The sequence below is a fragment of the Trichomycterus rosablanca genome, chromosome 3 (genome assembly GCF_030014385.1).
Source record: "Trichomycterus rosablanca isolate fTriRos1 chromosome 3, fTriRos1.hap1, whole genome shotgun sequence".
NCBI lineage: Eukaryota > Metazoa > Chordata > Actinopteri > Siluriformes > Trichomycteridae > Trichomycterus > Trichomycterus rosablanca.
Window position 1 is genome coordinate 48,093,963 of NC_085990.1, and position 27,133 is coordinate 48,121,095.

At 39.7% G+C, this 27,133-nt stretch overlaps 1 protein-coding gene across 1 annotated transcript in view; it reads right to left on the reverse strand.

Moving 5' to 3' along the window:
* grik2 (glutamate receptor, ionotropic, kainate 2) overlaps positions 1–27,133 on the reverse strand; it is a 289,146-nt gene that overhangs the window by 99,419 nt on the left and 162,594 nt on the right. The window contains exons 7-9 of the mRNA XM_062991399.1: positions 14,019–14,162; positions 7,594–7,701; positions 3,418–3,531 (exon numbers count right to left, since the gene is read on the reverse strand). Coding sequence (XP_062847469.1) covers positions 3,418–3,531; positions 7,594–7,701; positions 14,019–14,162 — 366 coding nt within the window. The remainder of the gene's footprint in view (positions 1–3,417; positions 3,532–7,593; positions 7,702–14,018; positions 14,163–27,133) is intronic.

A 27,133-nucleotide genomic window follows, 5' to 3' on the forward strand; every position in this document is an offset into this window, starting at 1 on the left:
GAATAAATAACATGAACAATGTGTCACACTGAATGATTTGAGATTGCTAAGCAGAACACAAGTCTACACAAAGGGCACTTCTGTAAATATCTAACATATCGTAGGGAAGTGGTAGCTCAGTGGTTTAGGTACTAGACTAGTAATCAGAAAGTTGCTGCTTCAAGTCCCACCATCAACCAAGTTGCCAGAGTTGGGCCCCTGAGCAAGGCCCCTAACCCTCAATTGCATCTGCTAAATGCCGCAAATATACATTGATCAGCCATAACATTAAAACCACCTCCTTGTTTCTACACTCACTGTCCATTTTATCAGCTCCACTTATCATATAGAAGCACTTTGTAGTTCCACAAGTTTCTCTGCATGCTTTGTTAGCCCCTTTCATGCTGTTCCTCAATGGTCAGGACCCCCACAGGACCACTACAGAGTAGGTATTATTTGGGTGGTGGATCATTCTCGGCACTGCAGTGACACTGACATGGTGGTGGTGTGTTAGTGTGTGTTGTGCTGGTATGAGTGGATTAGACACAGCAGTGCTGATGGAGTTTTTACACACCTCACTGTCACTGCTGGACTGAGAATAGTCCACCAACCAAAAATATATCCAGCCAACAGCGGCGATCGTCTCTGACTTTATATCTACAAGGTGGACCAACTAGGTAGGAGTGTCTAACAGAGAAGACAGTGAGTGGACACGGTATTTAAAAACTCCAGCAGTGCTGCTGTATCTGATCCACTCACACCAGCACAACACACACTAACACACCACCACCATGTCAGTGTCACTGCAGTTCTGAGAATGATCCACCACCTAAATAATACCTACTCTGTGGGGGTTCTGACCATTGAAGAACAGGGTGAAAGCAGGCTAAAAAGGCATGTAGAGAAATAGATGGACTACAATCCGTAACTGTAGAACTACAAAGTTCATATGGCAATAAAACTTCTGAATCTTAACCAGTTATCCAAATTTAGCTTATTGAACAGAGCCAAGGCTTGTACATTATAAAATTACCTCAAGTTTAAGCCTAAATTGTATGCAGTGACTTCAAAGTTTGTGCAGAAATGTGTAATAATAAAGAATATTGTAGAGAAAAAGATGAATGATGTGGTTTTAAAGCCATTTCTAAGGCTTTAGGACTTAAACTAGATTAAGACCTATTATCTCCAAACAAAAAATTTGGGGCGCCCAGCCACCCTGCTGAAATAGGTCATCCAAAAAGTAACAAAAGATCTTAAAGGAAAAAATTAAAAGGACTGTAGATGTGTCTAGCATCAGTTCATGGCTACAAAATACAAAGGAGACTAGGTCTAAACAATATTCAGGGAAGAGCTGCACAAAAGAAAGCACTGCTAATAAAGAAAAATGTCAGCGCTGAAATTATCCTTTAGATTCAAACATTTTGGGATACTATTCTATGGGAAATTCAACTATTTAGCAACATGTTTTTCATTATGTACGACAAGATGAAAATAAAACACTAAATCAGCATGCCAACATACAAACATGGCAGTATTAATACGCTATGGTAAATATGGTAAAATATGCTAGCCCACAGGGTTTGGAATCTTAGCAGTGCTGTCAGCCAGTAGGACATCTACATAGACATGATTGGCTATGTTTTGGGAAGGGGGGGTATAAGCAAAGCCCTGTGATGGATACACACCCTATCCAGAGTTTAACTAAAGATAATTCATAATTAGGTTATGCTACAGGACAATGATTCATAAGTATGAAAATAGCCATGAAAATCACGTCACGGACCATGAAATGAACCTTTTCACATGAAATATGCAATTTGCAATAAAATTAAAAATTTAAGGTTTGTGTTTAGGGATTTAACATTTTTCATTTGTGTAGCGTATGAAATATGAGGCGCAATATGCAATATGAGGCGGCCTAGCAATAATACGATAATTAAGTCAATGTAAGAGACTTTTCTGTGTGTAGTGTGTTGACAATGTTTGATGTATGTTTTTACGTATTGTGTGCATTTTGTCCTTTTGGGGATTCCATAATTAATGTAAAAGTGTGCTTCTCTACACACGTGATCATCTCTCTGTGGTCTGTGCTCAAAAGAACAAGTCAGTGAAGTACTCTGCTCCAAATAGTTTGTCTATGTACAGTTTATCACGCAGTTACACTAGTAAACGGTTAGTCAAAATGTCCAAGATGTCTAAGTGTAAAGCAGCTAAAAACACGACTTGATTTGGAAAACTCCCAACCAACTCAGTGAAAGCAAAAGGGGGGGGGGGGTTAGATGTGGTGTCACAACATGGACGAGTATTTTCGTCTTTCAACTTATAAGGTAGCTGTGCTGTGTATTGTAGCTTCCATTTGTTCTATCATTCAGTTTATGAGTGTAATTTAATGACTCGTGAAATGTGGCACTTTTATTTAAAAATCCATGAAATGTGATTTTTGAAAAAAGCTCATTCACATCTTAATGGCAAAAAAACAGAATTAACAGAATTAATGTTTTTGAGTGAACTCAAAATGCTGTAAAACAACTGAGTCTGGTTTAAAGCAGTTTTTCTAAAGTACAGTTCCTCCTATAAATCAGTGTGAGAGACTAACATCTAATTAAAGCAAGTAAGTAGCTGCTAATAATGCCATAAGTTAGAAAGGGTGTTAAATAATTCTACAATAAATAAATAAAATTACGTTACACAACGTATAAATATTAACTATGAACAGTGTGTTATTTATTCATTACATTTACATTTTATGCATTTAGGAGACGCCTTTATCCAAAGCCACTTTTAGTACTGTGACAGTATACAGCCTGAGCAATTGAGGGTTAAGGGCCTTGCTCAAGGGCCCAACAGCAGCAACCTGGCAGTGGTGGGGCTTGAACCAGTGACCTTCTGACTAATAGTTCAGTACCTTAACCACTAGGCTACAACTGCTATAGTGCTCTGCTATATGGTCGACTTCACTACTTGTTTGATAATATAGTGTAGCTTTTTTTTTTACAAGCTAGTAGATTTAAAACATGGTGATGTTAACAACAAACAGCTAAACAGTACTGAAAGAAATCCAAACTCCCGTGTGTTCTAGCTAGGCTTTACTCCTCATGCTGCTTTGTAGCCATCACTGTTGTAATTTGTGTTTAAAAAGGCTCCTTCAAGACCTGACAGCTCTTCAAAGCAGCAGTGAAGAAAAGAACAAGTTTTGCACTAAAATGCAGTGAGTGATGTAACAGTGCAGACTTTTCATTCAGGGACCGTCTGTGTTCATGTGGTACTTCTGATATTTAGTCCTCTATTGAAGAAACTCTTATTGGCAGAGCTATATCAAACATCAATTAGCAATTTTTCACATCCCATAGACAATAAAAATGACATTTAATTTCAATTATGTTATTCTGGTGAAATGCTTCAAACTGGTATTAACACCTAACACAGTAGTAAACTCACCAGTATTGTTGACACATACAGCGTCCTGTTTGTGAGTGAGTCTGTGACATTTGCCATTTTTCCCTTCTGATGTTCAGTCATGTTCAGGCCACTTACATGATCCCATGTTCCAATCTACAAAAAAAGAAAAAAAACTGGAATTAACCTGGTGACTAAACTGGAATCACAGGATTATAGCAGCATAATGAACCTTTATTTATTTTACAATGTCATGAATAAATGACCTTTATTGTTGTGGCTGTTTAACTTAGTTGTATTTTGTACATTAAAAAAAAAAATTAATTAATGCCTGCCACACACTCAATTTTACTGAATTTTCAAATTATATCATTTTGAAACATTCCATAATAAGCATGTGAATTGGTAATAGATGAAGGTGTCATGATTGAACCTTTGGTGGATCCACTTTTTATACCCAGTATTTTTTTGTTTTGTTCTCAATGCATGACTGCCAATGGGTTAGGTAATTTACTATCTACTGTACATTATACTGTAAAAAGATTGAAGATACCAAATAAATCCTAGTCAGTACTTTTCAGTACCATGTCTGGTATTTCATGTTTATGGATATGTATTACTGTAAACAGTATTAATGCATTTTACTTATTGTTGTTAGGCTTCTACTTATAAATATGGACAGACAGACAGACAGACAGACAGACAGACAGACAGACAGACAGATAGATAGATAGATAGATACATAGATAGATACATAGATAGATAGATGACAGACATATAGACATACAGACAGACAGACAGATAGATGACAGACATATAGACAGACAGACAGACAGACAGACAGACAGATATATAGATGACAGACATATAGACATACAGATAGATAGATAGATAGATAGATAGATAGATAGATAGATAGATAGATAGATAGACAGACAGACAGACAGACAGACAGACAGACAGACAGATGACAGACATATAGACATACAGATAGATAGACAGACAGACAGATGACAGACGTACAGATATATAGATGACAGACATATAGACATACAGATAGATAGATAGATAGATAGATAGATAGATAGATAGATAGATAGATAGATAGATAGATAGATAGATAGATAGATAGATAGATAGATAGACAGACATATAGACAGACAGACAGACAGACAGACAGATATATAGATGACAGACATATAGACATACAGATAGATAGATAGATAGATAGATAGATAGATAGATAGATAGATAGATAGATAGATAGATAGACAGACAGACAGACAGACAGACAGACAGACAGACAGACAGACAGATAGATAGATAGACAGATGACAGCGATATAGACATACAGATAGATAGATAGACAGATGACAGAGATATAGACATACAGATAGATAGATAGATAGATAGATAGATAGATAGATAGATAGATAGATAGATAGATAGATAGATAGATAGATAGATAGATAGATAGATAGATAGATAGACAGATGACAGACATATAGACATACAGATAGATAGACAGACAGACAGATAGATGACAGACGTATAGACATACATACAGACAGACAGACAGACAGACAGACAGACAGACAGATAGACAGACAGATAGATAGACAGATGACAGAGATATAGACATACAGATGATAGATAGATAGATAGATAGATAGATAGATAGATAGATAGATAGATAGATAGATAGATAGATAGATAGATAGATAGATAGATAGATAGATAGATAGATAGACAGACAGACAGATAGATGACAGACGTATAGACATACATACATACAGTGTATCACAAAAGTGAGGACACCCCTCACATTTCTGCAAATATTTTATTATATCTTTTCATGGGACAACACTATAGAAATAAAACTTGGATATAACTTAGAGTAGTCAGTGTACAACTTGTATAGCAGTGTAGATTTACTGTCTTCTGAAAATAACTCAACACACAGCCATTAATGTCTAAATGGCTGGCAACATAAGTGAGTACACCCCACAGTGAACATGTCCAAATTGTGCCCAAAGTGTCAATATTTTGTGTGACCACCATTATTATCCAGCACTGCCTTAACCCTCCTGGGCATGGAATTCACCAGAGCTGCATAGGTTGCTACTGGAATCCTCTTCCACTCCTCCATGATGACATCACGGAGCTGGTGGATGTTAGACACCTTGAACTCCTCCACCTTCCACTTGAGGATTCGCCACAGGTGCTCAATTGGGTTTAGTCCATCACCTTTACCTTCAGCTTCCTCAGCAAGGCAGTTGTCATCTTGGAGGTTGTGTTTGGGGTCGTTATCCTGTTGGAAAACTGCCATGAGGCCCAGTTTTCGAAGGGAGGGGATCATGCTCTGTTTCAGAATGTCACAGTACATGTTGGAATTCATGTTTCCCTCAATGAACTGCAGCTCCCCAGTGCCAGCAACACTCATGCAGCCTAAGACCATGATGCTACCACCACCATGCTTGACTGTAGGCAAGATACAGTTGTCTTGGTACTTCTCACCAGGGCGCCGCCACACATGCTGGACACCATCTGAGCCAAACAAGTTTATCTTGGTCTCGTCAGACCACAGGGCATTCCAGTAATCCATGTTCTTGGACTGCTTGTCTTCAGCAAACTGTTTGCGGGCTTTCTTGTGCGTCAGCTTCCTTCTGGGATGACGACCATGCAGACCGAGTTGATGCAGTGTGCTGCGTATGGTCTGAGCACTGACAGGCTGACCTCCCACGTCTTCAACCTCTGCAGCAATGCTGGCAGCACTCATGTGTCTATTTTTTAAAGCCAACCTCTGGATATGACGCCGAACACGTGGACTCAACTTCTTTGGTCGACCCTGGCGAAGCCTGTTCCGAGTGTAACCTGTCCTGGAAAACCGCTGTATGACCTTGGCCACCATGCTGTAGCTCAGTTTCAGGGTGTTAGCAATCTTCTTATAGCCCAGGCCATCTTTGTGGAGAGCAACAATTCTATTTCTCACATCCTCAGAGAGTTCTTTGCCATGAGGTGCCATGTTGAATATCCAGTGGCCAGTATGAGAGAATTGTACCCAAAACACCATATTTAACAGCCCTGCTCCCCATTTACACCTGGGACCTTGACACATGACACCAGGGAGGGACAACGACACATTTGGGCACAATTTGGACATGTTCACTGTGGGGTGTACTCACTTATGTTGCCAGCTATTTAGACATTAATGGCTGTGTGTTGAGTTATTTTCAGAAGACAGTAAGTCTACACTGCTATACAAGCTGTACACTGACTACTCTAAGTTATATCCAAGTTTCATGTCTATAGTGTTGTTCCATGAAAAGATATAATGAAATATTTGCAGAAATGTGAGGGGTGTACTGACTTTTGTGATACACTGTACATACATACAGACAGACAGACAGACAGACAGACAGATAGACAGATAGACAGATAGATAGATAGACAGATGACAGAGATATAGACATACAGATGATAGATAGATAGATAGATAGATAGATAGATAGATAGATAGATAGATGGATGGATGGATGGATGGATGGATGGATGGATGGATGGATGGATGGATGGATGGATGGATGGATGGATAGATGGATAGATAGATAGATAGATAGATAGATAGATAGATAGATAGATAGATAGATCACTTTATTAACCCTTTATTTATAAAGGGAAAGTCAAGTATTACAGCAGCTCAAGGTACGTTAAAAAAAAATGTGACCCATGTGCAATGTCATGTGGTCCTATCCAGACAAAGACAGTAAGACCAAGTATTATGGGCAGGAGAATGTACAGTGCTCTGTGTGCCTAGTACAATTAATCCTCAAGATGCACTTGATGTTAGTAGGCTCCACAACAAGAGCACAGAAGAGCCACGCGCTCTCAACAGTTCAAAAACAAAGTGCTTCAAATGTCTTCAGAAAACGTCTAAGCTGCGACTTGTAATTGCAAATCAACTCTTTGAGCCTCTCTCTGAAGATTTATTTTATTAACAGAGTAAATTATTCATGAAGGTGCCGACACATGCGCCGGCTAGATAGGAGGTCACAGGCTAAGAAGGAAACTCATGTGCAAGACCGTGGGTGTAGATGTGTAGGTGAGCGAGTGCGTACTTTGGTTCTGAGAATAGTGCACACACACACACACACACACACACACACTCCAATTTGAATACAGGCTGAAAGGTGATACATGAAGTTACAGCACACCTACCTTCTCCAGTCCTTCCTCCTTCAGGCTGATCACATCCAGATCAAAATCTGTCCGTAAGCCGTTGGTTTTGTTGAAATTTATCCGCCCGGTTAAACCGTCCCAGTGGGCCTGAGGGATTTAAAAGAAATATCATCATGACCAGGATGCACCAGCCAGCAATTCATCCGTCTTTGATAAAAATGGGGAGATTCATTATTCATGGGAACACGCGCACATTTTTAGGCAGGTCACAAAAGCAGACACCGTCTTTCAGACTCTTACATAAGGATCAAGCACAGTAGCCCTCCACACTCAGACAAAGACAAAGACACACATTTGGGGGTATTTTAGTGCACTCCTCTGGGTTTTGGCTTACTTCTGAGGCAAAGCATGAGATTTAGAAGCACATATAAGATCACTAGGTTCTAGTGTTCCTGTGAGAACTGTTACCAAGAGCAATTATTTGTAGCCTTTTTTCTGCTCGAATGAAGGTCTTTATTTGTCATATATACACCGATCAGGCATAACATTATGACCACATTCCCCATATGCAACAAACTGTGATGCACCTTTCTATCAGAACCAGCATTAACTTCTTCAGCAATCTGAGCTACAGTAACTCGTCTGTTGGATCGGACCACATGGACCAGCCTTCGCCCCCCACCCTTGACCCTGTCGCCGGTTTACCACTCTTCCTTCCTTGGACCACTTTTGATAGATACTGACCCCTGCAGACCGGGAACACCCCACAAGAGCTGCAGTTTTGGAGATGCTCTGACACAGTCGTCTAGCCATCACAATTTGGCCCTCATCAAACTCGCTCAAATCCTCACGCTCGTCCATTGTTCCTGCTTCTAACATCAACTTTTAGGATAAAATGTTCACTTGCTGCCTAATATATCCCCCCCACTAACAGGTGCCGTGATGAAGAGATAATCAGTGTTATTCACTATACCCATCATATAGTCATAATGTTATGCATAGTCTGTGTAAATATACACGTGTACAGTACAACAAACTTCTTTCTTCGCGTATCCCAGCTTGTTTGGAGGCTGGGGTCAGAGCACAGGGTAAGCCACTGTATGGCGCCCCTGGAGCTGTGAGGTTTAAGGACCTTGCTCAAGGTCCTAGCAGGATACCTATCCGGATACTAGTAGTCCAAAGATTTCTCACAGGGCTATCACTGTAAAATATTGCATTATCAAGAGCCTTGCTCAATGGCCCAACAGAGTTGGGATTCAAACTATCAACCTTTCAGTTGATAGCCCAAAGCTCTACACACTAGGTTACCACTGTTCCACTGATTGTCATAATGATAAACGTTATTATGTCTTTACAGTTTGTTAAAAATCTTTGTTTATATAAATATTTGTACAGTATATAGCCATGCCATTCATTTATTCATCTTTAATAACTGCATATCCAGATTAAAATTTTAAAATCCCCAGGCACTTGGGTGTCGCAGCTGTAAATTACACTAACCCACCCCGCTGGGATCCAGGGTTGAAATCCCCAGTGGTGCTATCCACCAGTCAGGCATCTACATACAAACATTACTGGCTATGTCTGATAGGTGGGATGGCCGAGGCCCCGAGATAGATTGGCATCCTGTCCAGGGTGTGTTACTGCACCAAGTGATTCTGGGAAAATCTGACCCATCATGACCCTGACGAGGATAAAGGGGTGTCCAAACTTTTCTTTTTGGGGGCCAGATGGAGTAAAAAATATGCAAACATGGGCCACAGACTCAGTTTTGTAATAAAAAACAGACCTACAGAATTACTAACAATTACACTTTCTTTTATTGAGTGACTAACTATCTATCTTTAACAGTGTTGTGTAAACTAAGATTATGTCAATTTCATTCACCGGTTTATAATTCTAATGGAAAGATTATTATAGTTGTTTAAATTAAATGTACCAGCTTCCCTCCAAACTCTGTCTGACATGCTTCCTCTCCACCAATGCCGATCCCCGCTCTGATTGAGAAGAGCAAAGCTAACCCATGCCCCCTCCGACACGTGGGCATCAGCCATATACATTTTGTCACCTACACTTTGACAAGTGCAATGCGGATCAGCACTGTGTATGGAGAGACACACCCTGATTAACTCTTTTCCCGTCTCTGTGCAGGCGCCATCAGTTATCCAGCAGAGGTCGTAATTGCATTAGTTATGAGAGAGACCCTATCCGACTTTAATATCCCACCCCTATCTGAACAACAGGCCAATTGTAGTTCATGTGGTTGCTTACACCAGCCGACAGGCAGAGCTGGGATCTCGAATACATTGAGTGTTTTACCGCTAAGCCACCAGAGCAGCATAGTGGGCGAAATTTAATTTTATTTCATAAATACTTCAGGAGCCCACAGGCCACATCACAACTCTTGGCCTTGATTTACTGACAGACCAATCATGTAAGCGTGTACATTTCAATAACAGTAGCAAGACAAATGTAACATATGAAGCTTTTGTGTTCGTTAACTCATGCTGCATGTAAAGTTATTCTGTTAAAGTGGATCTCTGACAAACCCCCAACACTCTCTGACTGGCATAGAGTGATATTTGATTTTTCACCAATGGAATATTTAACATACTGATCTTAAGGTAACCCTAGATGATGGTATGGTATTTTTTTGGACTATATTGGTGATATAATCTCAAGCATCTTCTTTGAGGGGATAATAAAGAGGAGTTAGGAATTAATCACCAATTATTACAAGGATCCTCAAAAAGTTTCTGCACTTTTATATTTCGGTTGGAAGCGGTGAGGGTGGGAGGAGTAGTAATCAGTCGTGTCTGAGAGACTGAGAGAGCTTATAGTCCGGATTTAGTGCCATCTGATTTCCACCTTTTTGGACGCTCAAAGAAGCTTTAAGGGGAAGAAGATTTTCATGTGATGATGATGTGAAAGCAGTGCTGCATTAGTGGCTACGCGCTCAGCCAAAAACATTTTGGTACGATGCTGGAAAAATGCATCGTAAGGTGACTGAGTAGAAAAGGAATGAAATTTGTGTTTAAAATTTTTAATAAATAGAGTTAAAAAAGTGCATATTGAGATGCTGTAATAATGTACTAGATTTCCAAGCTATTTACTTTTTCTATAGGCTTATTTTGTCTTACTCTGTCATCGTCACCAAAATAAGGATTGTTATACCCCATTTCTCTTGATGCCAAGTCTGTTTGGGGGTTTGTACATCTCTTCTTTATTTTATTTACTTATTTATTTATTTCTCACCTCATGTATGGCTGTATAAATGTATGTAGTAACAAAAACTGAGGTAAACTGGATACAGTTTGGAGGGCTGTTTGGATGTAGAATATGTAAATAATGTGTAGCTCACTTTGTGTATATGTTCAAATTTTACTATGTGAAAAAGGGCGGCACGGAGGCTAATTGGGTAGCACTGTCGCCTCACAGCAAGCAGGTCCTGGGTTCGATCCCCAGGTGGGGCGGTCTGGGTCCTTTCTGTGTGGAGTTTGCATGTTCTCCCCGTGTCTGCATGGGTTTACTCCGGGTGCTCCGGTTTCCTCCCACAGTCCAAAGACATGCAAGTGAGGTGAATTGGAGACACTAAATTGTGTTTGATATAACCTTGTGAACTGATGAATCTTGTGTGATGAGTAACTATCGTTCCTGTCATGAATGTAACCAAAGTGTAAAACATGACATTAAAATCCTAATAAACAAACAAACTATGTGAAAAATTACTAAACATACTTCAAATATTTCAAAGAAATAAATCTACTTGGTGTGTTTACCATCATTAATATGTTATTTGGGCCATTTCTGTTTAAGATTGCACAATACAGGACAGTGTGAAGTAGTCCGAGGGTGCTCGCAGGGTGATAAATCAGAAGTACATCTCTTCCTCAACATAATAATTGCACTTAGTGCGCACATTTTGTGATTTATAGATTTACACACGTAATAAACCCCAACAAAAACTTCTTTGCCGGTGCTGTAAATATATTTGCATTAAGCTCACCCTGTATTCTGCACTGCTGGGTAAAAAAGGCCCAGATTACTTAATAATTAAATGGGAACTTTGTAGGCTGCATTAATAAATCAGCTAAACATTTATATGCATTTATTTAGGAATTTTCTCAGTTGCATTTTTTTGACATCTAAGACAATAATTAATGAGCCAGCATCTTGTTTCTTGTGCACACATCGTGCCCACCTGCTTTCTTTCTCTGGGGAGTTTGTCTGGCCCTAAAGAATTCTGCTAAAAAATTAATTGGCACAGCAGAAAAGTGTTCATGCTATATTCTGGATGTTGCCATCCATAGTAGGACAAGAAGCTCCAAACTAGGGGTGTGTGGCTCCGGCTGGGGTCTGGGCAGTCTGGTTGTCGGATTTGCTGGTGCTGCGTGTTGGCCTCTGGCTGCGCCTGATCTCTGACCCCTAGGACCAGAGCTGCCCACCCCGTCTATAGACAAAGGTGCAGAACTTGAGGGTTCTGTATCATAGAAACTTGTGGTGATCAGGGATGTTGGGTTGCTGTCGTTCTGCCTCTCTTGTCCGATCACTCAGGTTTGATGATGGTGGGGAAGGTGGGCGCTGATGTCTTGTGAAAGCCTTCATGACATAGATACCTGCTTGCGCTCCCTCATAGTTGTGCTGTAATAATTAGGGGTGCCGAAGTCTAAAGCTACTCTGACATTTTACTCTTAACGATTTCACATTTTAACTACATTTTCGGTTGTTTTAACCCAAGGTGGTTCTGACGGAAACCTGTTTACCCACCTGTGGTTGTCGAGACTGCCGTGCCAACAATGCTGCTCTTGCTAGATTTGACGGGTACCTGGCATGTTTGCACCAAAAATGCCAAAAACTCACTACGGACTTCATCACAAACTGGACTGAAAAATGAAGAACTCCAATGTTTTTTTTTTTAGCTAGTTATAACTTTTAGTTTAATTTAATTTTGTGTTTGTATGATTTGTGTAAATTCTATTTATTGAAATTATCCTTCAGAGAGGATGGAAGTCCATGCTGAGTCTGGTTCCTTTCAGGGTTTCTTACTGTAATTTAAGGGAGTTTTTCTTTGCCAGTGTTGCCCTCGGCTTGCACAACAGGGGTTTTTGGTCTGTTGGGGTTTTTGGTCTGCTGCACAGACATGATTGGCTAGAGTCCAGGAAGGACAGAGATCGCAAAAATATATCCAAGTCTATCCATTAGGAGCCTCCCTTATCAGTGCGCTCTCAGTGCTGGTCCAAAGCCCGGATAAAATAATTGGGGTTGCGCCATGAAGGCCATCTGGTGTAAAATCTGGGCCATGTTAGGTATGCAGGCCAGAATGACCCACTGTGGCGACCTCTAAATGAGAAAAATGTTTAGTTAATTAAGGTGACTGCTACATGGAAATGAATAACAAGTAGAATATGTTGAATTGTAAATTGTTGGGAAATTAGCAATTTGCTCATGGTAGAGTGCCGCCTGTTGTATCTTCCCTGTAGCTACAGTATCAATGTATTGCATGGATCGATCATGCCAGGCTAGATCACAGACTTGGAACTGAGTTCAGTCGTCCAAAGTAAAATGTTAGCTGCTATTCGAGACTGTTCGCAGCTGAAGTTCAAACACAAAGGGATGAAAAGAAGCTATAGCAAGAGGTATAGGGTCAGGACTGAGTGGAGACTTTTGAGTTGATCTGTGCTGCAGCACTTCTTTGTGCTTTAAGTTTCAAAACCTAGAACAGTGCACTGGTCTAAGCTAACCCTGGGTCACTTGTGATATCGAGCCAAGAACACAACCTTCTGACAACAAAGGTTTAGATTAAACGCTAGTTAGACATTAGTTTTCAGAGGAAATACTGGCCTAGTAATCAAAAGATCTCAGGTTCAAGCCCCACCACTGCCAGGCTGCCCCTTTTGGACCCTTCAGCAAGGGCATTAACCCTCGATTGCTCAGACAGTATAAGTCGCTTTTGAAGAGTCTGCTAAATGCCGAAAATGTAAAATGGAATGTACACACCTCAGTTGTTACAGAGATGGTTTATCACGGATATATACTAGAGATCTTCAAAGAGTTTCCACACTTTTATATTTTGGTTGGAAGCGGTGAGGGTGGGAGGAGTTGTAATTGGTTGTGTCTGAAAGACTGAGAGATCTTATAGTCTGGATTTAGCACCATCTAATTTCCACCTTTTTGGATGCTCAAAGAAGCTTTAAAGAAGATTTTCATGTGATGATGATGTGAAAGCAGCGCTGCATCATTGGCTATGCGCTCAACCAAAAACGATTTTTCCTGATAGCATTAAAAAGTTAATACGACGCTGAGGAAAATGCTTCAGAAGGTGATTCTGTAGAAAAGTGATGACATTTGTTTCTAAATTCTTAATAAATAGAGTTAAAAAAGTGCTGAAACTTTTTAAAGAACCCTCGTATAAACACATACAAGACAAAGGCATCTTCCTTAGTGTTTAAACTGTAGTGCTTTACCTCTTTAATCAGAGTCATGAAGCGGTTGCCGAAGCGCCAGGGTTTGTGCCGGTTACACTGGAGAGAGCTGACAGTGATCTGAGGAGACTGCTGTACAGCTACAGCCACCACGTGCACGGCATCGTACATCAGAGCTGCGTCCGTCTGAAAACACACACACAATTTGATTTTTATTTACGGTGGCTATTTTAGCGCCTATGTAATGAGACTAGACCCCACAAACCTGCAAGAAAGAAAACAGAACCCACTTGCAGATATTTAATCACGGTAGAACAATAATGTGGCTAAAATGCTACAAACAAAAAAAAGGTCCTCTCACAAATAAGTGGCCACAACGTAAGTGGTGAAAACATTCCCAATCTGCAACGGAGAACATGGATAGAAAAGAGAAAGAGCAGAAATGAGAACTGAATGTTGCAATGTCCAGTATGACAAGAGTCTCCCTCGACAAGTAAAGTCAATTTATTTGTATACTGTTTTTTACAATTGACATTGTCTCAAAGCAACTTTACAGAATCCAGGACCGACAGACCAAAAAACCTGGTGAGCCCAGAGTGAGAGTAGCAACTCCCTTAAAGTACAGGAAGAAACCTCGAGAGGAACCAGCGGGACTCAATAATTCCCAACACCGAGGCAAGCTCCCCGAATTAAACAGAACTGACTGGATCAACTGATACAACATCACGGGTTCAGGGAAATGCAAGTGTGCCAACCAAGAAGCTGGCAAAGAAGACAGTGAGATGCCGTGATGTACAGGAAACTGTTGGTCAAACTAGGCAGCATGGATGAATAGAAGTCACAAGAGATGACATGACAAGTTGACAACATGCTTCAACATGTTTCTGTGCCTCCGGGCCTCAACTGCTAGCCAAACTAGGCCACGCAGAGGGACAAGACTCCTTATGTGCAGCAGCTCATTCTAGGCTGTACCATGATGGCAGCCATCAAATGACTATTTTGGTTTGGTCTTCTAGACCTTCATCAGTGGTCACAGAACGCTGCCCACGGGGCGCTGTTGGCTGGATATTTTTGGTTGGTGGACTATTCTCAATCCAGCAGTGACAGTGAGGTGTTTAAAAACTCCATCAGCATTGTCGTGTCTTATCCACTCATACCAGCACAACACACACTAACACACCACCACCACCACCTAAATAATACCTGCTCTGTAGTGGTCCTGTGTGGGTCCCGACCATTGAAGTACAGCATGAAAGGGGGCTAACAAAGCATGCAGAGAAACAGATGGACTACATTCAGTAATTGTAGAACTACAAAGCACTTCTATATGGTCAGTGGAGCTGATAAAATGAACAGTTTTAATGTTATGGCTGATCGGTGTAGTTAACAGATCTGTTGTGGATTACTTATATTATAAAAATAATAATAATAAAATATACAGCAGGCATCATTTAGTGTTCAACACAGATCAGGTTCAGATCTATAAGACGAATGTGTTATTGGGTTTCTGCATGGACATGATTGGCTAGAGTCCAGAAAGGAAGGAGATGGCAAAAACAGCCTATCCATTAGGAGCCTCACTTATCAGTGCGCTCTCAGTGCTGGTCCAAAGCCCAGATAAAATAACGAGGGTTGCATCAGGAAGTGCATCCGGTGTAAAAACTGTGCTGTGTCAGATATGCAGACATGAATGACCCACTGCGGTGACCTCTAAATGAGAAAAATGCTGCCAATATAGTTCCTGTTGAATGGTACATCCTGTCATTAGAATAAAGCAGTTAGTCCCTTTTAACTCATGTTAACTCAGGTGGTACAGAAATGTACAGAAAATGTTAATGGCTTGTAGGAAATCCACGACATTAACAGATGGCAAAGAAGTGTAGGAAAAAAAAAAAAAGATGACAGTTGACTGTCAGCCACGCTTGTATGCTTCCAATATCGTAAACTTCTTATTCCACAGGCCAGAAAGAGGGAAAAAAATCTAATTAGTATTTGTCTCAGATGATTGGAAAGCAATCACAGTAGCTCTCAACATTTGTTGGTATGAAAATCATGCCTACGGGTGTGTCAGAAATCACTATCCTGTTGAATAAATCATGGCCAAACCTGTCATTTCCAGCTTTCCTCTCTGATTGTCTGCCCGGGAGCATTAGGACTAAAGACAGCTCTGCTGCAGTAATATACAGGAATCACTTGGGGGTGTTTGGGTGTTTGTGTTAATATCAATCAAAGCCAAATCAGCATGGGTAAAGATTATAGATATTTTGGCTGAAGACTCATCTGTCTCTTTAGTAGCCGTATTATTAGTGCAAACTGCTTCCAAAAGCACACTGACTTGTTTATGCACCTTCAGGGTCAGATGAACTAAGCACTGCACCAGGTTTGGTGCATTACTGTATAAACTGGTTAATTAATTCTTATGAATATTAATTATACAATCTATAGAATATGAAATGTATTTAACTACTTTTGTATGTAATTATTTGTATTTTAATGGGACAGTGGTAGCCTAGTGGGTACCAATCAGCCATAATATTAAAACCACCTCCTTGTTTATACACACATTGTCCATTTTATCAGCTCCACTTACCACATAGAAGCACTTTGTAGTTCTACAATGACTGAATGTAGTCCATCTGTTTCTCTGCATGCTTTGTTAGCCCACTTTCATGCTGTTCTTTAATGGTCAGGACCCCCACAGGACCACCACAGAGCAGGTATTATTTAGGTGGTGGATCATTCTCAGCACTGCAGTGACACTGACATGGTGGTGGTGTGTTAGTTTGTGTTGTGCTGGTATGAGTGGATCAGACACAGCAGCGCTGCTGGAGTTTTTTAAACACCTAACTGTCACTGCTGGATTGAGAATAGTCCACCAACCAAAAATATCCAGCCAACAGTGCCCTGTGGGCAGCGTCCTGTGACCATTGATGAAGGTCTAGAAGATGACCAACTCAAACAGCAGCAATAGATGAGCGATCGTCTCTGACTTTACGTCTACAAGGTGGACCAACTAGGTAGGAGTGTCTAATAGAGTGGACAGTGAGTGGACACGGTATTTAAAAACTCCAGCAGCACTGCTGTGTCTGATCCACTCATACCAGCAAAACACACACTAACACACCACCACCATGTCAGTGTCACTGCAGTGCTGAGAATGATCCACCACCTAAATAATACCTTCTCTGTGGTGGTCCTGACCAACAGCATGAAAGGGGGCTAACAAAGCAACAGAGAAACAGGTGGACTACAGTCAGTAATTGTAGAACTACAAATTGCTCCTAAATCATTTCTCATTTTGTGCTGAGCCTTCTCACTCATATGCTGTTTTTGGCAAGCTTTCCTCAATCATTTAAAAATCCAGTATAACAGAACACCAACAGTGTATTCACATAAACCAACTGTGTTAAAAATTTTGAAATATTCCAGTTGTTGTGGTCATTTTTTTGTAAATGATCCACTTTGCTCACCACTATTCTAAAAAGCTGAAACAGCAATAGTCCTCAAGACAGAAATGGATCTTAGAAAATTAGGCCTTTTTGCACTAACCATGCCAGTATGCTGCCTTTGATGAAGCTCCCTGATGGTCAGGAGTGAGAAACAGGTGTGATTTTAATAATCTACCTGTAAGAAAGTGTTGATAAAGAGAAGCAGGTGTGGAAGTGCCATGATGAAGAGGGTACACCGTTCTAAAAGATTCTGGTCTGAAGATGCAGACTATATATGGAAACATGAAAGAGCTGCCAGTCACACTCAATAGAAAGCACGGCTTTTTATCATTTGTTTTCAAGGCTCTCAATCAATCACATCAGGCTTTAAATGTAAAGTGGCAGTAACAACAGTCCGAGTGTCAGACAAAGGTCAGGGGGCATGATTTTACTCAACACTTCACTCATTCACGCCTTCATCCACCCCTCCACCAGCCCTGACCACTGTGTGACCAGCCACACTAAAAGATCCCAGGGGAAAGACGTGTGTGTGTCTGCCTGTCAGATGAAACTGGTATCACTGCCCATCTGCAACAAGTACACGTCACATTCAGTCACAGCACCGAGTCGATGAGTGCCGACCGTGCATCATGAATAATAAATAAGTAATAACGCCGGAGAAGCAGCAGACAAGGCCTCCTTCTGAATGCTGAGTGAATACCGCCGTGCCCTCCTCTGTACATTTTACAGGGGGAGAGCAGGGGTGCAATCAAAGCCTGCATGGTGCATCAGATCCCTGTTTGGAAGAAACGCTTTGCTGTGAACAACATGCTGTGGAAGAGATTTCATGATGTTTTAAATCAAACAAGATGGATCAATAGATTAACAGCTGGATGGATGGATGAATAGACGGACGGACTGATGGACAGATGGATAAATGGAAGGATGCATGGATGGAAAGATCAACAGATGGACGAATAGATGGATGGATGGATGGATGGATGGATAATTGTGTAGATGTATGTATGGATGGATCATTGTGGGGATTGATGAATGAATGGGTAAATAAATAAATGAATGAATAGATGGATAAATTGACGGATGCATGGATGGATAAATAAACAGATAGACAGACAAATAGACAAATGGACAGACAAAGGATGAATGGATGGATGGATCGTTGGGTGAATAGATAAATGAATGGATGGATGAATGAATGAATGAATAGATAAATAAATGGATGGATTGATGGATGGATGGATAATTGTGTGGATGGATGGATGATTGTGTAGATGTATATATGGATGGATCATTGGATAACAAACGGACAAATGGACAGACGGATGAATGATGGATGGATGGATGGATGGATGACAAACAAACAAATGGACAGACGGATAAATGGCTGGCTGGCTGGCTGGCTGGATGAATGGATGGATGGATGGACAAATGGACGAATGCATGGATGAACAGATTGATGGATGAATTGATGGATGGATGGATGGATGGATAGATGGACAAATGAACGGATGAACAGATGGATGGACAGACAGATAGATGGACAAATGTATGGATAAATGGATGAACAGATTGATGGATGAATTGATTGATGGATGGGTGGATGGATAAATGGACAAATGAATGGATGGATAGATGGACAGATAGACGAGCAGACAAGCAGATTGATGGATGAATGGATGATTGTGTAGATTTATCTATGGATGGATCATTGGATGGATGAATAAACAGATGGATTGGTTGGAAAGACGAATTGATGGATGGGTGGATGATTGTGTAGATGTACTGTATGGATGGATCGTTGGGTGGATGGATGAATGAATTATTGGGTGGATGGGTGAATGAATGAATGAATGAACTGATAAATGGACGGATGTATGGATGGATAAATGGACAGATAGACAGACTAATGGACAGATGAATTGATGGATGGATGGATGGATGGACGGACAGACGGATGGACAGATAGAAGAATAACCAAAATATGTTTTGTGATGAATTATGCAAAATCAGTCAGCGAAATCATCACCAGCCTTAATTATTATAGATCCAGAAATAAAGAACTGGAATATGTGATACTAAATCAGTGACCAGCATTGTTCCAGTACAACAAAGAGCCGCTACTCTGTATAATAAAAACATACAGGCCTACAAACAGACAAATAAAGAACCAGAGACAGAAAGACAGAGAGACGGAGAGCAGATCCAGAGATTTTTTTGGCGGCACAAGCTGTTCATTGTGCCATTCAGTTCCCCAGTGAAAAGCTCAGCCGAGCCCAACCAGCAAAACTGGCAAATGATTTAACAACACCACCATTTCACTCTATAAACATCTCATTAAAATCAATTGTCACTTCTATATGAAATTAAAACTAAATGTGTCAGCCAGTGTGAGTATTAGCTCTGTTTATTTCTTTTATGCTGTTTCTTTTCACTTCTTATTGTTGTTTTCTCAACCTGTCTGCTGTAAAGAGATTTAATAAATCTCACAGTATTGATTGTTTTTAACACTGTTATGAATTGAGAAGATATTGCAGTCTGAAGAGATCTAGATGCTGCATTAATAGGAGATGCTGGATGGATGAAGTTGAATGACAAAATTAGACATGTTTACATGCAGCTTGATAATTCCTTAATAATACACCAATCAGAAATAACATTATGACCACCTTCCTAATATTGTGTTGGTCCCATTTTGCTGCCAAAACAGCCCTGACCTGTCGAGGCATGGACTCCACTAGAGCCCTGAAGGTGTGCTGTGGTATCTGGCACCAAGATGTTAGCAGCAGATCCTTTAACTCCTGTAAGTTGCGAGGTGGGGCCTCCATGGATCGGACTTGTTTGTCCAGCACATCCCACAGATGCTCGATTGGATTGAGATCTGGGGAATTTGGAGGCCAAGTCAACACCTCAAACTCGTTGTTGTGCTCCTCAAACCGTTCCTGAACCATTTTTGCTTTGTGGCAGGGTGCATTATCCTGCTGAAAGAGGCCACAGCCATCAGGGAATACTGTTTCCATGAAAGCGTGTTCATGGTCTGCAACAATGCTTAGGTAGGTGGTACGTGTCAAAGTAACATCCACATGGGTGGCAGGATCCAAGGTTACCCAGCAGAACATTGCCCAAAGCATCACACTGCCTCTGCCGGCTTGCCTTCTTCCTATAGCGCATAATGTTATGCCTGGTCGGTGTATGTCTAATAGTAACATTGGAATGGAATACGTCTATGTATCTACCTCAATCGGAGTAGACTAGTCTAATTGAGGCCCTTCTAAATACAATTTCAATCCAATTGAACATGGTATCCAGGTGAACATTCCCATTTAGAAAATTTAAGTATGTTCTGCTCATGGGCATTCACGTCATAGCGGAGGGGTTAAAAAAAAACAACTCTTCAACCAGTCTTTACAGAGGTTTCATTGGCGGTGGTACTGGCATACAGCTCATGTGCTTCAAAATGTTACAGGACATCTTACTCTGGCCCCTTCTTAAAGACGTGAATGTGAAGTACATTATTCTGAGTCTATAATTTCCATAACTGTAAAGCAATTAAAAAGGGGTGGAGTTCACCTGGTCCTGTAGGTGCCAGGTGAAGCTCAGCACCTAGGAGAATGTAAAGAAAACCTAACAAAGGCAGATGAGGGCAGAATTTATAGGAACTTCTTCAACCGATGCAAAATTAACACTTAATGAGGCGCAGAGACTGCTGATTAAAGGAATCAACACTGTCTCTTGCGCCTCAACAAAGAAAGAAAATACTGCCATCTTTAAAGCAATTTAAAAAAGGGGTGGAGCACACCTAGTCCCATAGGTGCTAGGTGAAGCTCAGGACCTAGGAGAATGTAAAGAAAACCTAACAAAGGCAGATAAGGCCGGAATTTAAATTTAATTTAAATGAACTCCTTCATCTGATCCTACACTGTTATTGCCTGGGCCCTTGTTTTTATTCCAAATGCTGATTTTACAAGCCCCGTTTTGAGCAGGTATTTCAGGTTGAGGTATGTCAGCCTGTGTGGGTTAGAAAATGGAAGCGAGTCGCAGTTTCCCATTTCACCAACATGCATTTCAGGTTATAGTCCCATAAAGTAGGCTAGTGTTCCCCCGAGTGTAGAACTGTCTCAGTATATAGCCAGCCAGCCCGGGCCTGTGTAACAGGGCAGAATTTATTTGTGAGAAGGGGGCTGCACTGAGTGCTCACAGCTTGCTCACAGTCACAGTGCTTTGGCTCTTTTGATTGAAACATAAAGTAACATAAACACCCTGAAAAAGTGGATGCACTAGAGAGCGATGGAAGGAACACACCAATATGCCAGAGGCTCCGCAAAAATGCCATTACGGTCACTTCAGTGGAATTAAGAACAGAAAAAAATCACATAGAAAACAATCGTATCCACAGCAAATCCCTTACAGCAGTCCAACACTTAGAGGTCAGATGAATGTGTGTGATGCTGCCAAAACTCATTAGTGCAGAATAGAGTTTTCTACTTAATGGGACTATATTCTGAAATGAGACAGATGGACGAATGAATGGATGGATGGATGGATGGATGGACAGATGGATGGACAGATGGATGGACGGCTGGACAGACAAACGAATGGATGGATCGATGAAAGAATAACCAAAATATGTTGTGTGATGCAATATGCAAAACCATTAGTGCAGTATAGAGTTTTCTACTTTATGGGACTATATTCTGAAATGCATGTTGGCCACTTGTAAAAAAAAATGTAGTTTAAATTATTCATCTAGCTTAGCAAAAGATTAAAAAGAACAAAATGCACAAATAAATGTATAATTTACTTTATTTCTAGATGCAGAAGTAAGTAGCTTGCAGGTCGTGTGGTTTTGTGTGAGAGTTCCAGTTGAGTAGCTCACCACTATGACAAACACCTGTTAGTTTTACTAATCTTCACAATTTATGGAAAAATCTTCACAATATGCTAAACATAATAAATAGTATGTCTTTACCACACCCTCAAATTACTGGCAAGTGGGAAACTAAAATTGAGCAATAGTCTGATAGTTTCAGAGTGGACAATAAATAGAATCAATCATCTCAGAGTGGACAACAATTAATACTAATAATGAACTAAAACTAGCATTACCTGCCCAAGACGAGTTTATATAAAGATCCATATTGCGCACAGAAAGTCACACACCGCTCTCCATTATCCCATATTTCATATTTTATGCAGGCACAATTAGCCAGTAGAGGTCGTAACTGCAGTAGTCATGAGGAATCCCGGCACTCTTAACCCGACAAGTAAGTCAGTCATTGTTCATAAAGAGCTCCAAAGCTGCAAGTTTGAGATGTCAGCTCTGATGTGCTAGTGTGTTTTACTGCTGTGCCACCCAAAAATTGGTGACTTCTTTAAATTTATCCAGAGCCGAAGAGGTAGGTGAAGGTCTAAAGGCATGCAACACACAAAGTACCAGTTACTGTCACAGCCCCAATGCTCAAATGATTCCAGTTTTCCACAAATCCATGACTGAATCTTTTAGCAGTGTTGTATTAAAGTTAACATTATTAGAACTAATCACCTTCCTAAAACAAGAGTGGAATAAACAAAACCGAAAGTCTTATACAAAATCTATAGGTTTTCTTTTCTTTTAGCTTGAATTTTAGAATGTTGTAAATAACATGGTTGAAAATATGAGATTAACATAGGCAGTTTTGCTCCTGTGGAGCATCACTGGAGTCTAAAAGTGTTAAACAAATAATAAATAATATAAGTAGAACTTAAAACGTCATTTGAATAACTACAATAAAAAATCCTTACACTGGATCAGAACAAACAGGGCTGATGAGGATTGCATCAAAAACATTTAATTTACATACATGTTTATTTCACTTTATTTTTATCAACTGCTTTATGCAGATCAGGGTCGTGGCAGGTCCAGTATTAATTGGAAACACTGGGCAGGAATTCCCTGGACAGGGTGCCAATCCATCACAGGACTTTGGCCATCCCATTCTTTTCCATTCATTATACCCATCCATGTCTGTAAATGATCTCAGCTGTGATTGGCTAGTGTAATAAACTAATGTGCACCAGGCGTATTATGTAAATTAATATACATTCAACGATTTAAACCAAAGAATGTTGACCTCTTGTTGATGCAAAAAATATGTGGCCAGGCTTCTTTTGGCCAGCCTTATGGCACGACGAAGGCCAGTAGTTAGGGTTATAACTACCTGGGCTATGAATGCCCTTTTAAATTGAAGTAAAATCAAAAGATGTTGAATATTCAAATCCAAATTTATCATTAAAACTGCAAAACACAAAATATTCTGGGCACATATTCCATAAGTAGCATTTTGCATGCTACTCATACAAAATTATGTGGACACCCTTACAAATTATTGAGTTCAGTTCCTACTAAACTACTTTGAAATGTATCGGACATTGACTGTGAGCCAGAATTTCTTATCTAACATTAGAGCTATTATAGTTCTATTATAACAGTCTTATCTGGCTATTATAGCAGTAAAATCATATTAATACTTTAAAAGGATGTCCAACAAGGTCATGGTAAGGTATCCTCATATCTTTGGCCATACAGAGTATGTAGTGAGCCAAAACCTGGTCAGAAATGAAGAAACAAAGAGAGGGATAATGTGTTTACCCACAAGCACCAAACTGTTCCGAGTTAATATTCCAGCCTGTTTTGTTCTATGCATAAATGAGTAAAATCTTCCGAGGGTAACAGCGCATCTACTCATGAGAACCGATCAGCAAGTGATTAGGTGCTAGAGCAGCTGCAGAAACCAGAGCAGGAGATGCCTGCACTGATGAATACCAAGTAGCTCACCATGCAGACACTCACTCGCCATTTCTTTAATCACATCTGATGCTTGGGCTACGCAAACGTATTGACCGCCACGCCCAGGGTGACTGCTTGATCAATAGTGTCCAGTCGCACATAAACGGAAACCTTCCCTCTGAGAGCCTTTGGCTCCCTGTGCATCAATGCTGCTGCCAGACATTCCTCTGCAAAGAAAAGCTTTGATTATATAAATCACAGCTCAGTGATTCCTGTGTCTCGTACAACTCTGTGGTTTGTATAGATCCAGTTTTGTTATAATAATAATAATTGTAAAATTTTATTTCCATGTTTTATCACTGCTTTCTAATAGTCAGACTCGTGGTGAGATCCAGAATCACTGGGTACAATACACTAACACACCTTGGACAGGACTCTAATCCATCATGGGGCTTCAGCCATGCACCCACCTAACTCCCCCAGACAGCCAATCATGACTGTATGTAGACTGTATGTCCAGCTGGCTCATAGTACTGTTAGGAATTCAAACCACTGCACCATCCAAGCACATAATAACAACAATAATAATAATAATAATAATAATAATAATAATAATAATATTTCTTATATTTAATTTCCATGTTTTATCACTGCTTTGTCAGGGTCAGGCTCGTGGTGAGTACAGCTTCCCCAGAATCACTGAGTACAATACACTAACACACCCCGGACAGGACGCTAATCCATCATGGAGCTTCAGCGATCCACCCACCCAACTCCCCCAGACAGCCAATCATGACTGTATGTACACTGTATGTCCAACTGGCTCATAGTACTATTAGGGATTCAAAACCAGGAATTCAGCAATAGTGGGACAGCACAATTTACCACTGTACCACCCGAGTTTTTAATTATATTTGTGTTATTTTCAGTGTATAAATGTCAAAAACAACCCCACAGGACCATGGAACGCATTAACAGGTTTCCCAAACATCCTTATGGGAAAAAATACCTTGAAACTCAACGCTTTTTAAACTTAACTCCTCTCCCAGAACCAACTGATGTTGAATTTCAAGGTACCACTGTACAGACATTCTGTTACAATGCAGTACATTTTCTTTTACATTATATTATTTATTAATTTATGTAAAGTAATTAACCAAATGATTTGTAAAATTCTAATACTTTTGTAGATGCAGACATTATTGAAGTTATGCAAGAGAACAAATCTAATTTGTATACAATCCTTGGGCATTTTGCCTCAAGGAGGTCTTATATAAGTGCTTGTTTAAATTAAAAAATATATACATTTGTTTATGTTGACATAGACATATTGTCATAGCCTATTAAGTAATGCATTTTTAAAGTACTCAGTTTAAAAAGAAATAAAGCACTTTCCTTAAGGTTACAATTTTTGTGCAGGCTGCCTTAAAAGTTTCTGTAAAGTACAAAACATCAAGTTTCCTTTAAACTACATTACGTCTGTGCTGTTTTTTATTGGGGGGGTTCAACATTGTTAATGTTTTTTCAGCTGTTAGTAAAGAGAACAGAGCCATGGTAAGAAATAAAGTACAAACTGCAAAGTGGAGCTAGATTATTATTAGTTATGAGTTAAAGACTGATCTTTAGGTATTAGAACTATTCAAAGATGCTGCTGTTAAAGGTGACACAAGCAATTATTAAGATTTGGAGGGCAATTATTTTTCTCCTGGGTTTTATGAGTGTGGCATAAACGTTTTCCATTATTTAATACAATTATTTATTTATGTATTTATTTAATGTTCTCCTTGCCGAATTACATTTTGCATAAGGATATTAAGTAATTTAGTGTTGTGTTTAAGTTCATGATGAGATAATTATCATAAATTGTATTATACTATATTGTATTATAGTATTTTAAATTATATTAAATTAAATTAAATTAAATTAAATTAAATTATATTATATTATATTAATTTATTATATTTATTATTTTATATTACATGATATTAATTAATTGTATTAATTATATTAATTATATTTATTAAATTATATTATATTATATTTATTATATTATATTATATCATATCATATCAATCATTTTATATTACACCAATCGGCCATAACATTAAATGGTCCACCTCAATGGTCAGGACCCCCACAGGACCACTAAGGAGTAGGTATTATTTGGGTGGTGAGTCAATCTCAGCACTGCGGTGACATGGTTGTGGTGTGTTAGTGTGTGTTGTGCTGGTATGTGTGGATAAGACACAGCAATGCTGATGGAGTTTTTAAACACCTCACTGTCTAATAGAGTGCTTTAAATACACTTTATACACTGCTTTAAATACACTTGATTGTGCAAGGAACTAAAAATAAAGCTGACTTGACTTGACTGCTTATATGTAATGCTAATGCTAGTCTTCCCAGTTTAGACAACAAGTCTGTTTTCTCTCAGTCATTAAACGATGAATGCCTCCTTTTAGCTGCTTCTGTTAGTTGGTCACCACAGTGACCAAATATTTGATTCTGCACAGTTTTACCCTGAATGACACAACACTTCTATTTATCTAAGTTTGAAGACCCCCCTTCCCAAAAAGGCTAGGTTCATGTAATGCCATGCTCCCACTGTACAGTGGTACCTTGTAGCTTGACGTGCCCTTTGTGGGAAAAAAAAATTTACCCTTAAACTCGACATTTCCCTTAAATTCAACGTGTTTAGCTTTTTTTATTTGTTTATTTAATTTCAAATTAACAAGAAACAGCTGCTTTGTTCTGCGCTCTGCTGGAGCGGTGCGGTAAAACATCATCAAAGTGCACATATGTGACGAATCTGTATTTTATCTGGGGGTTCTGAGAAATTGTGAGAGTCACATTATCATAAAACGACACTCCCAGAACCAATTAACTTCAAGTTTCAAGGTACCTCTCTATTTGTGAACTGTATTTGCTGTTACCACCAGCATTGC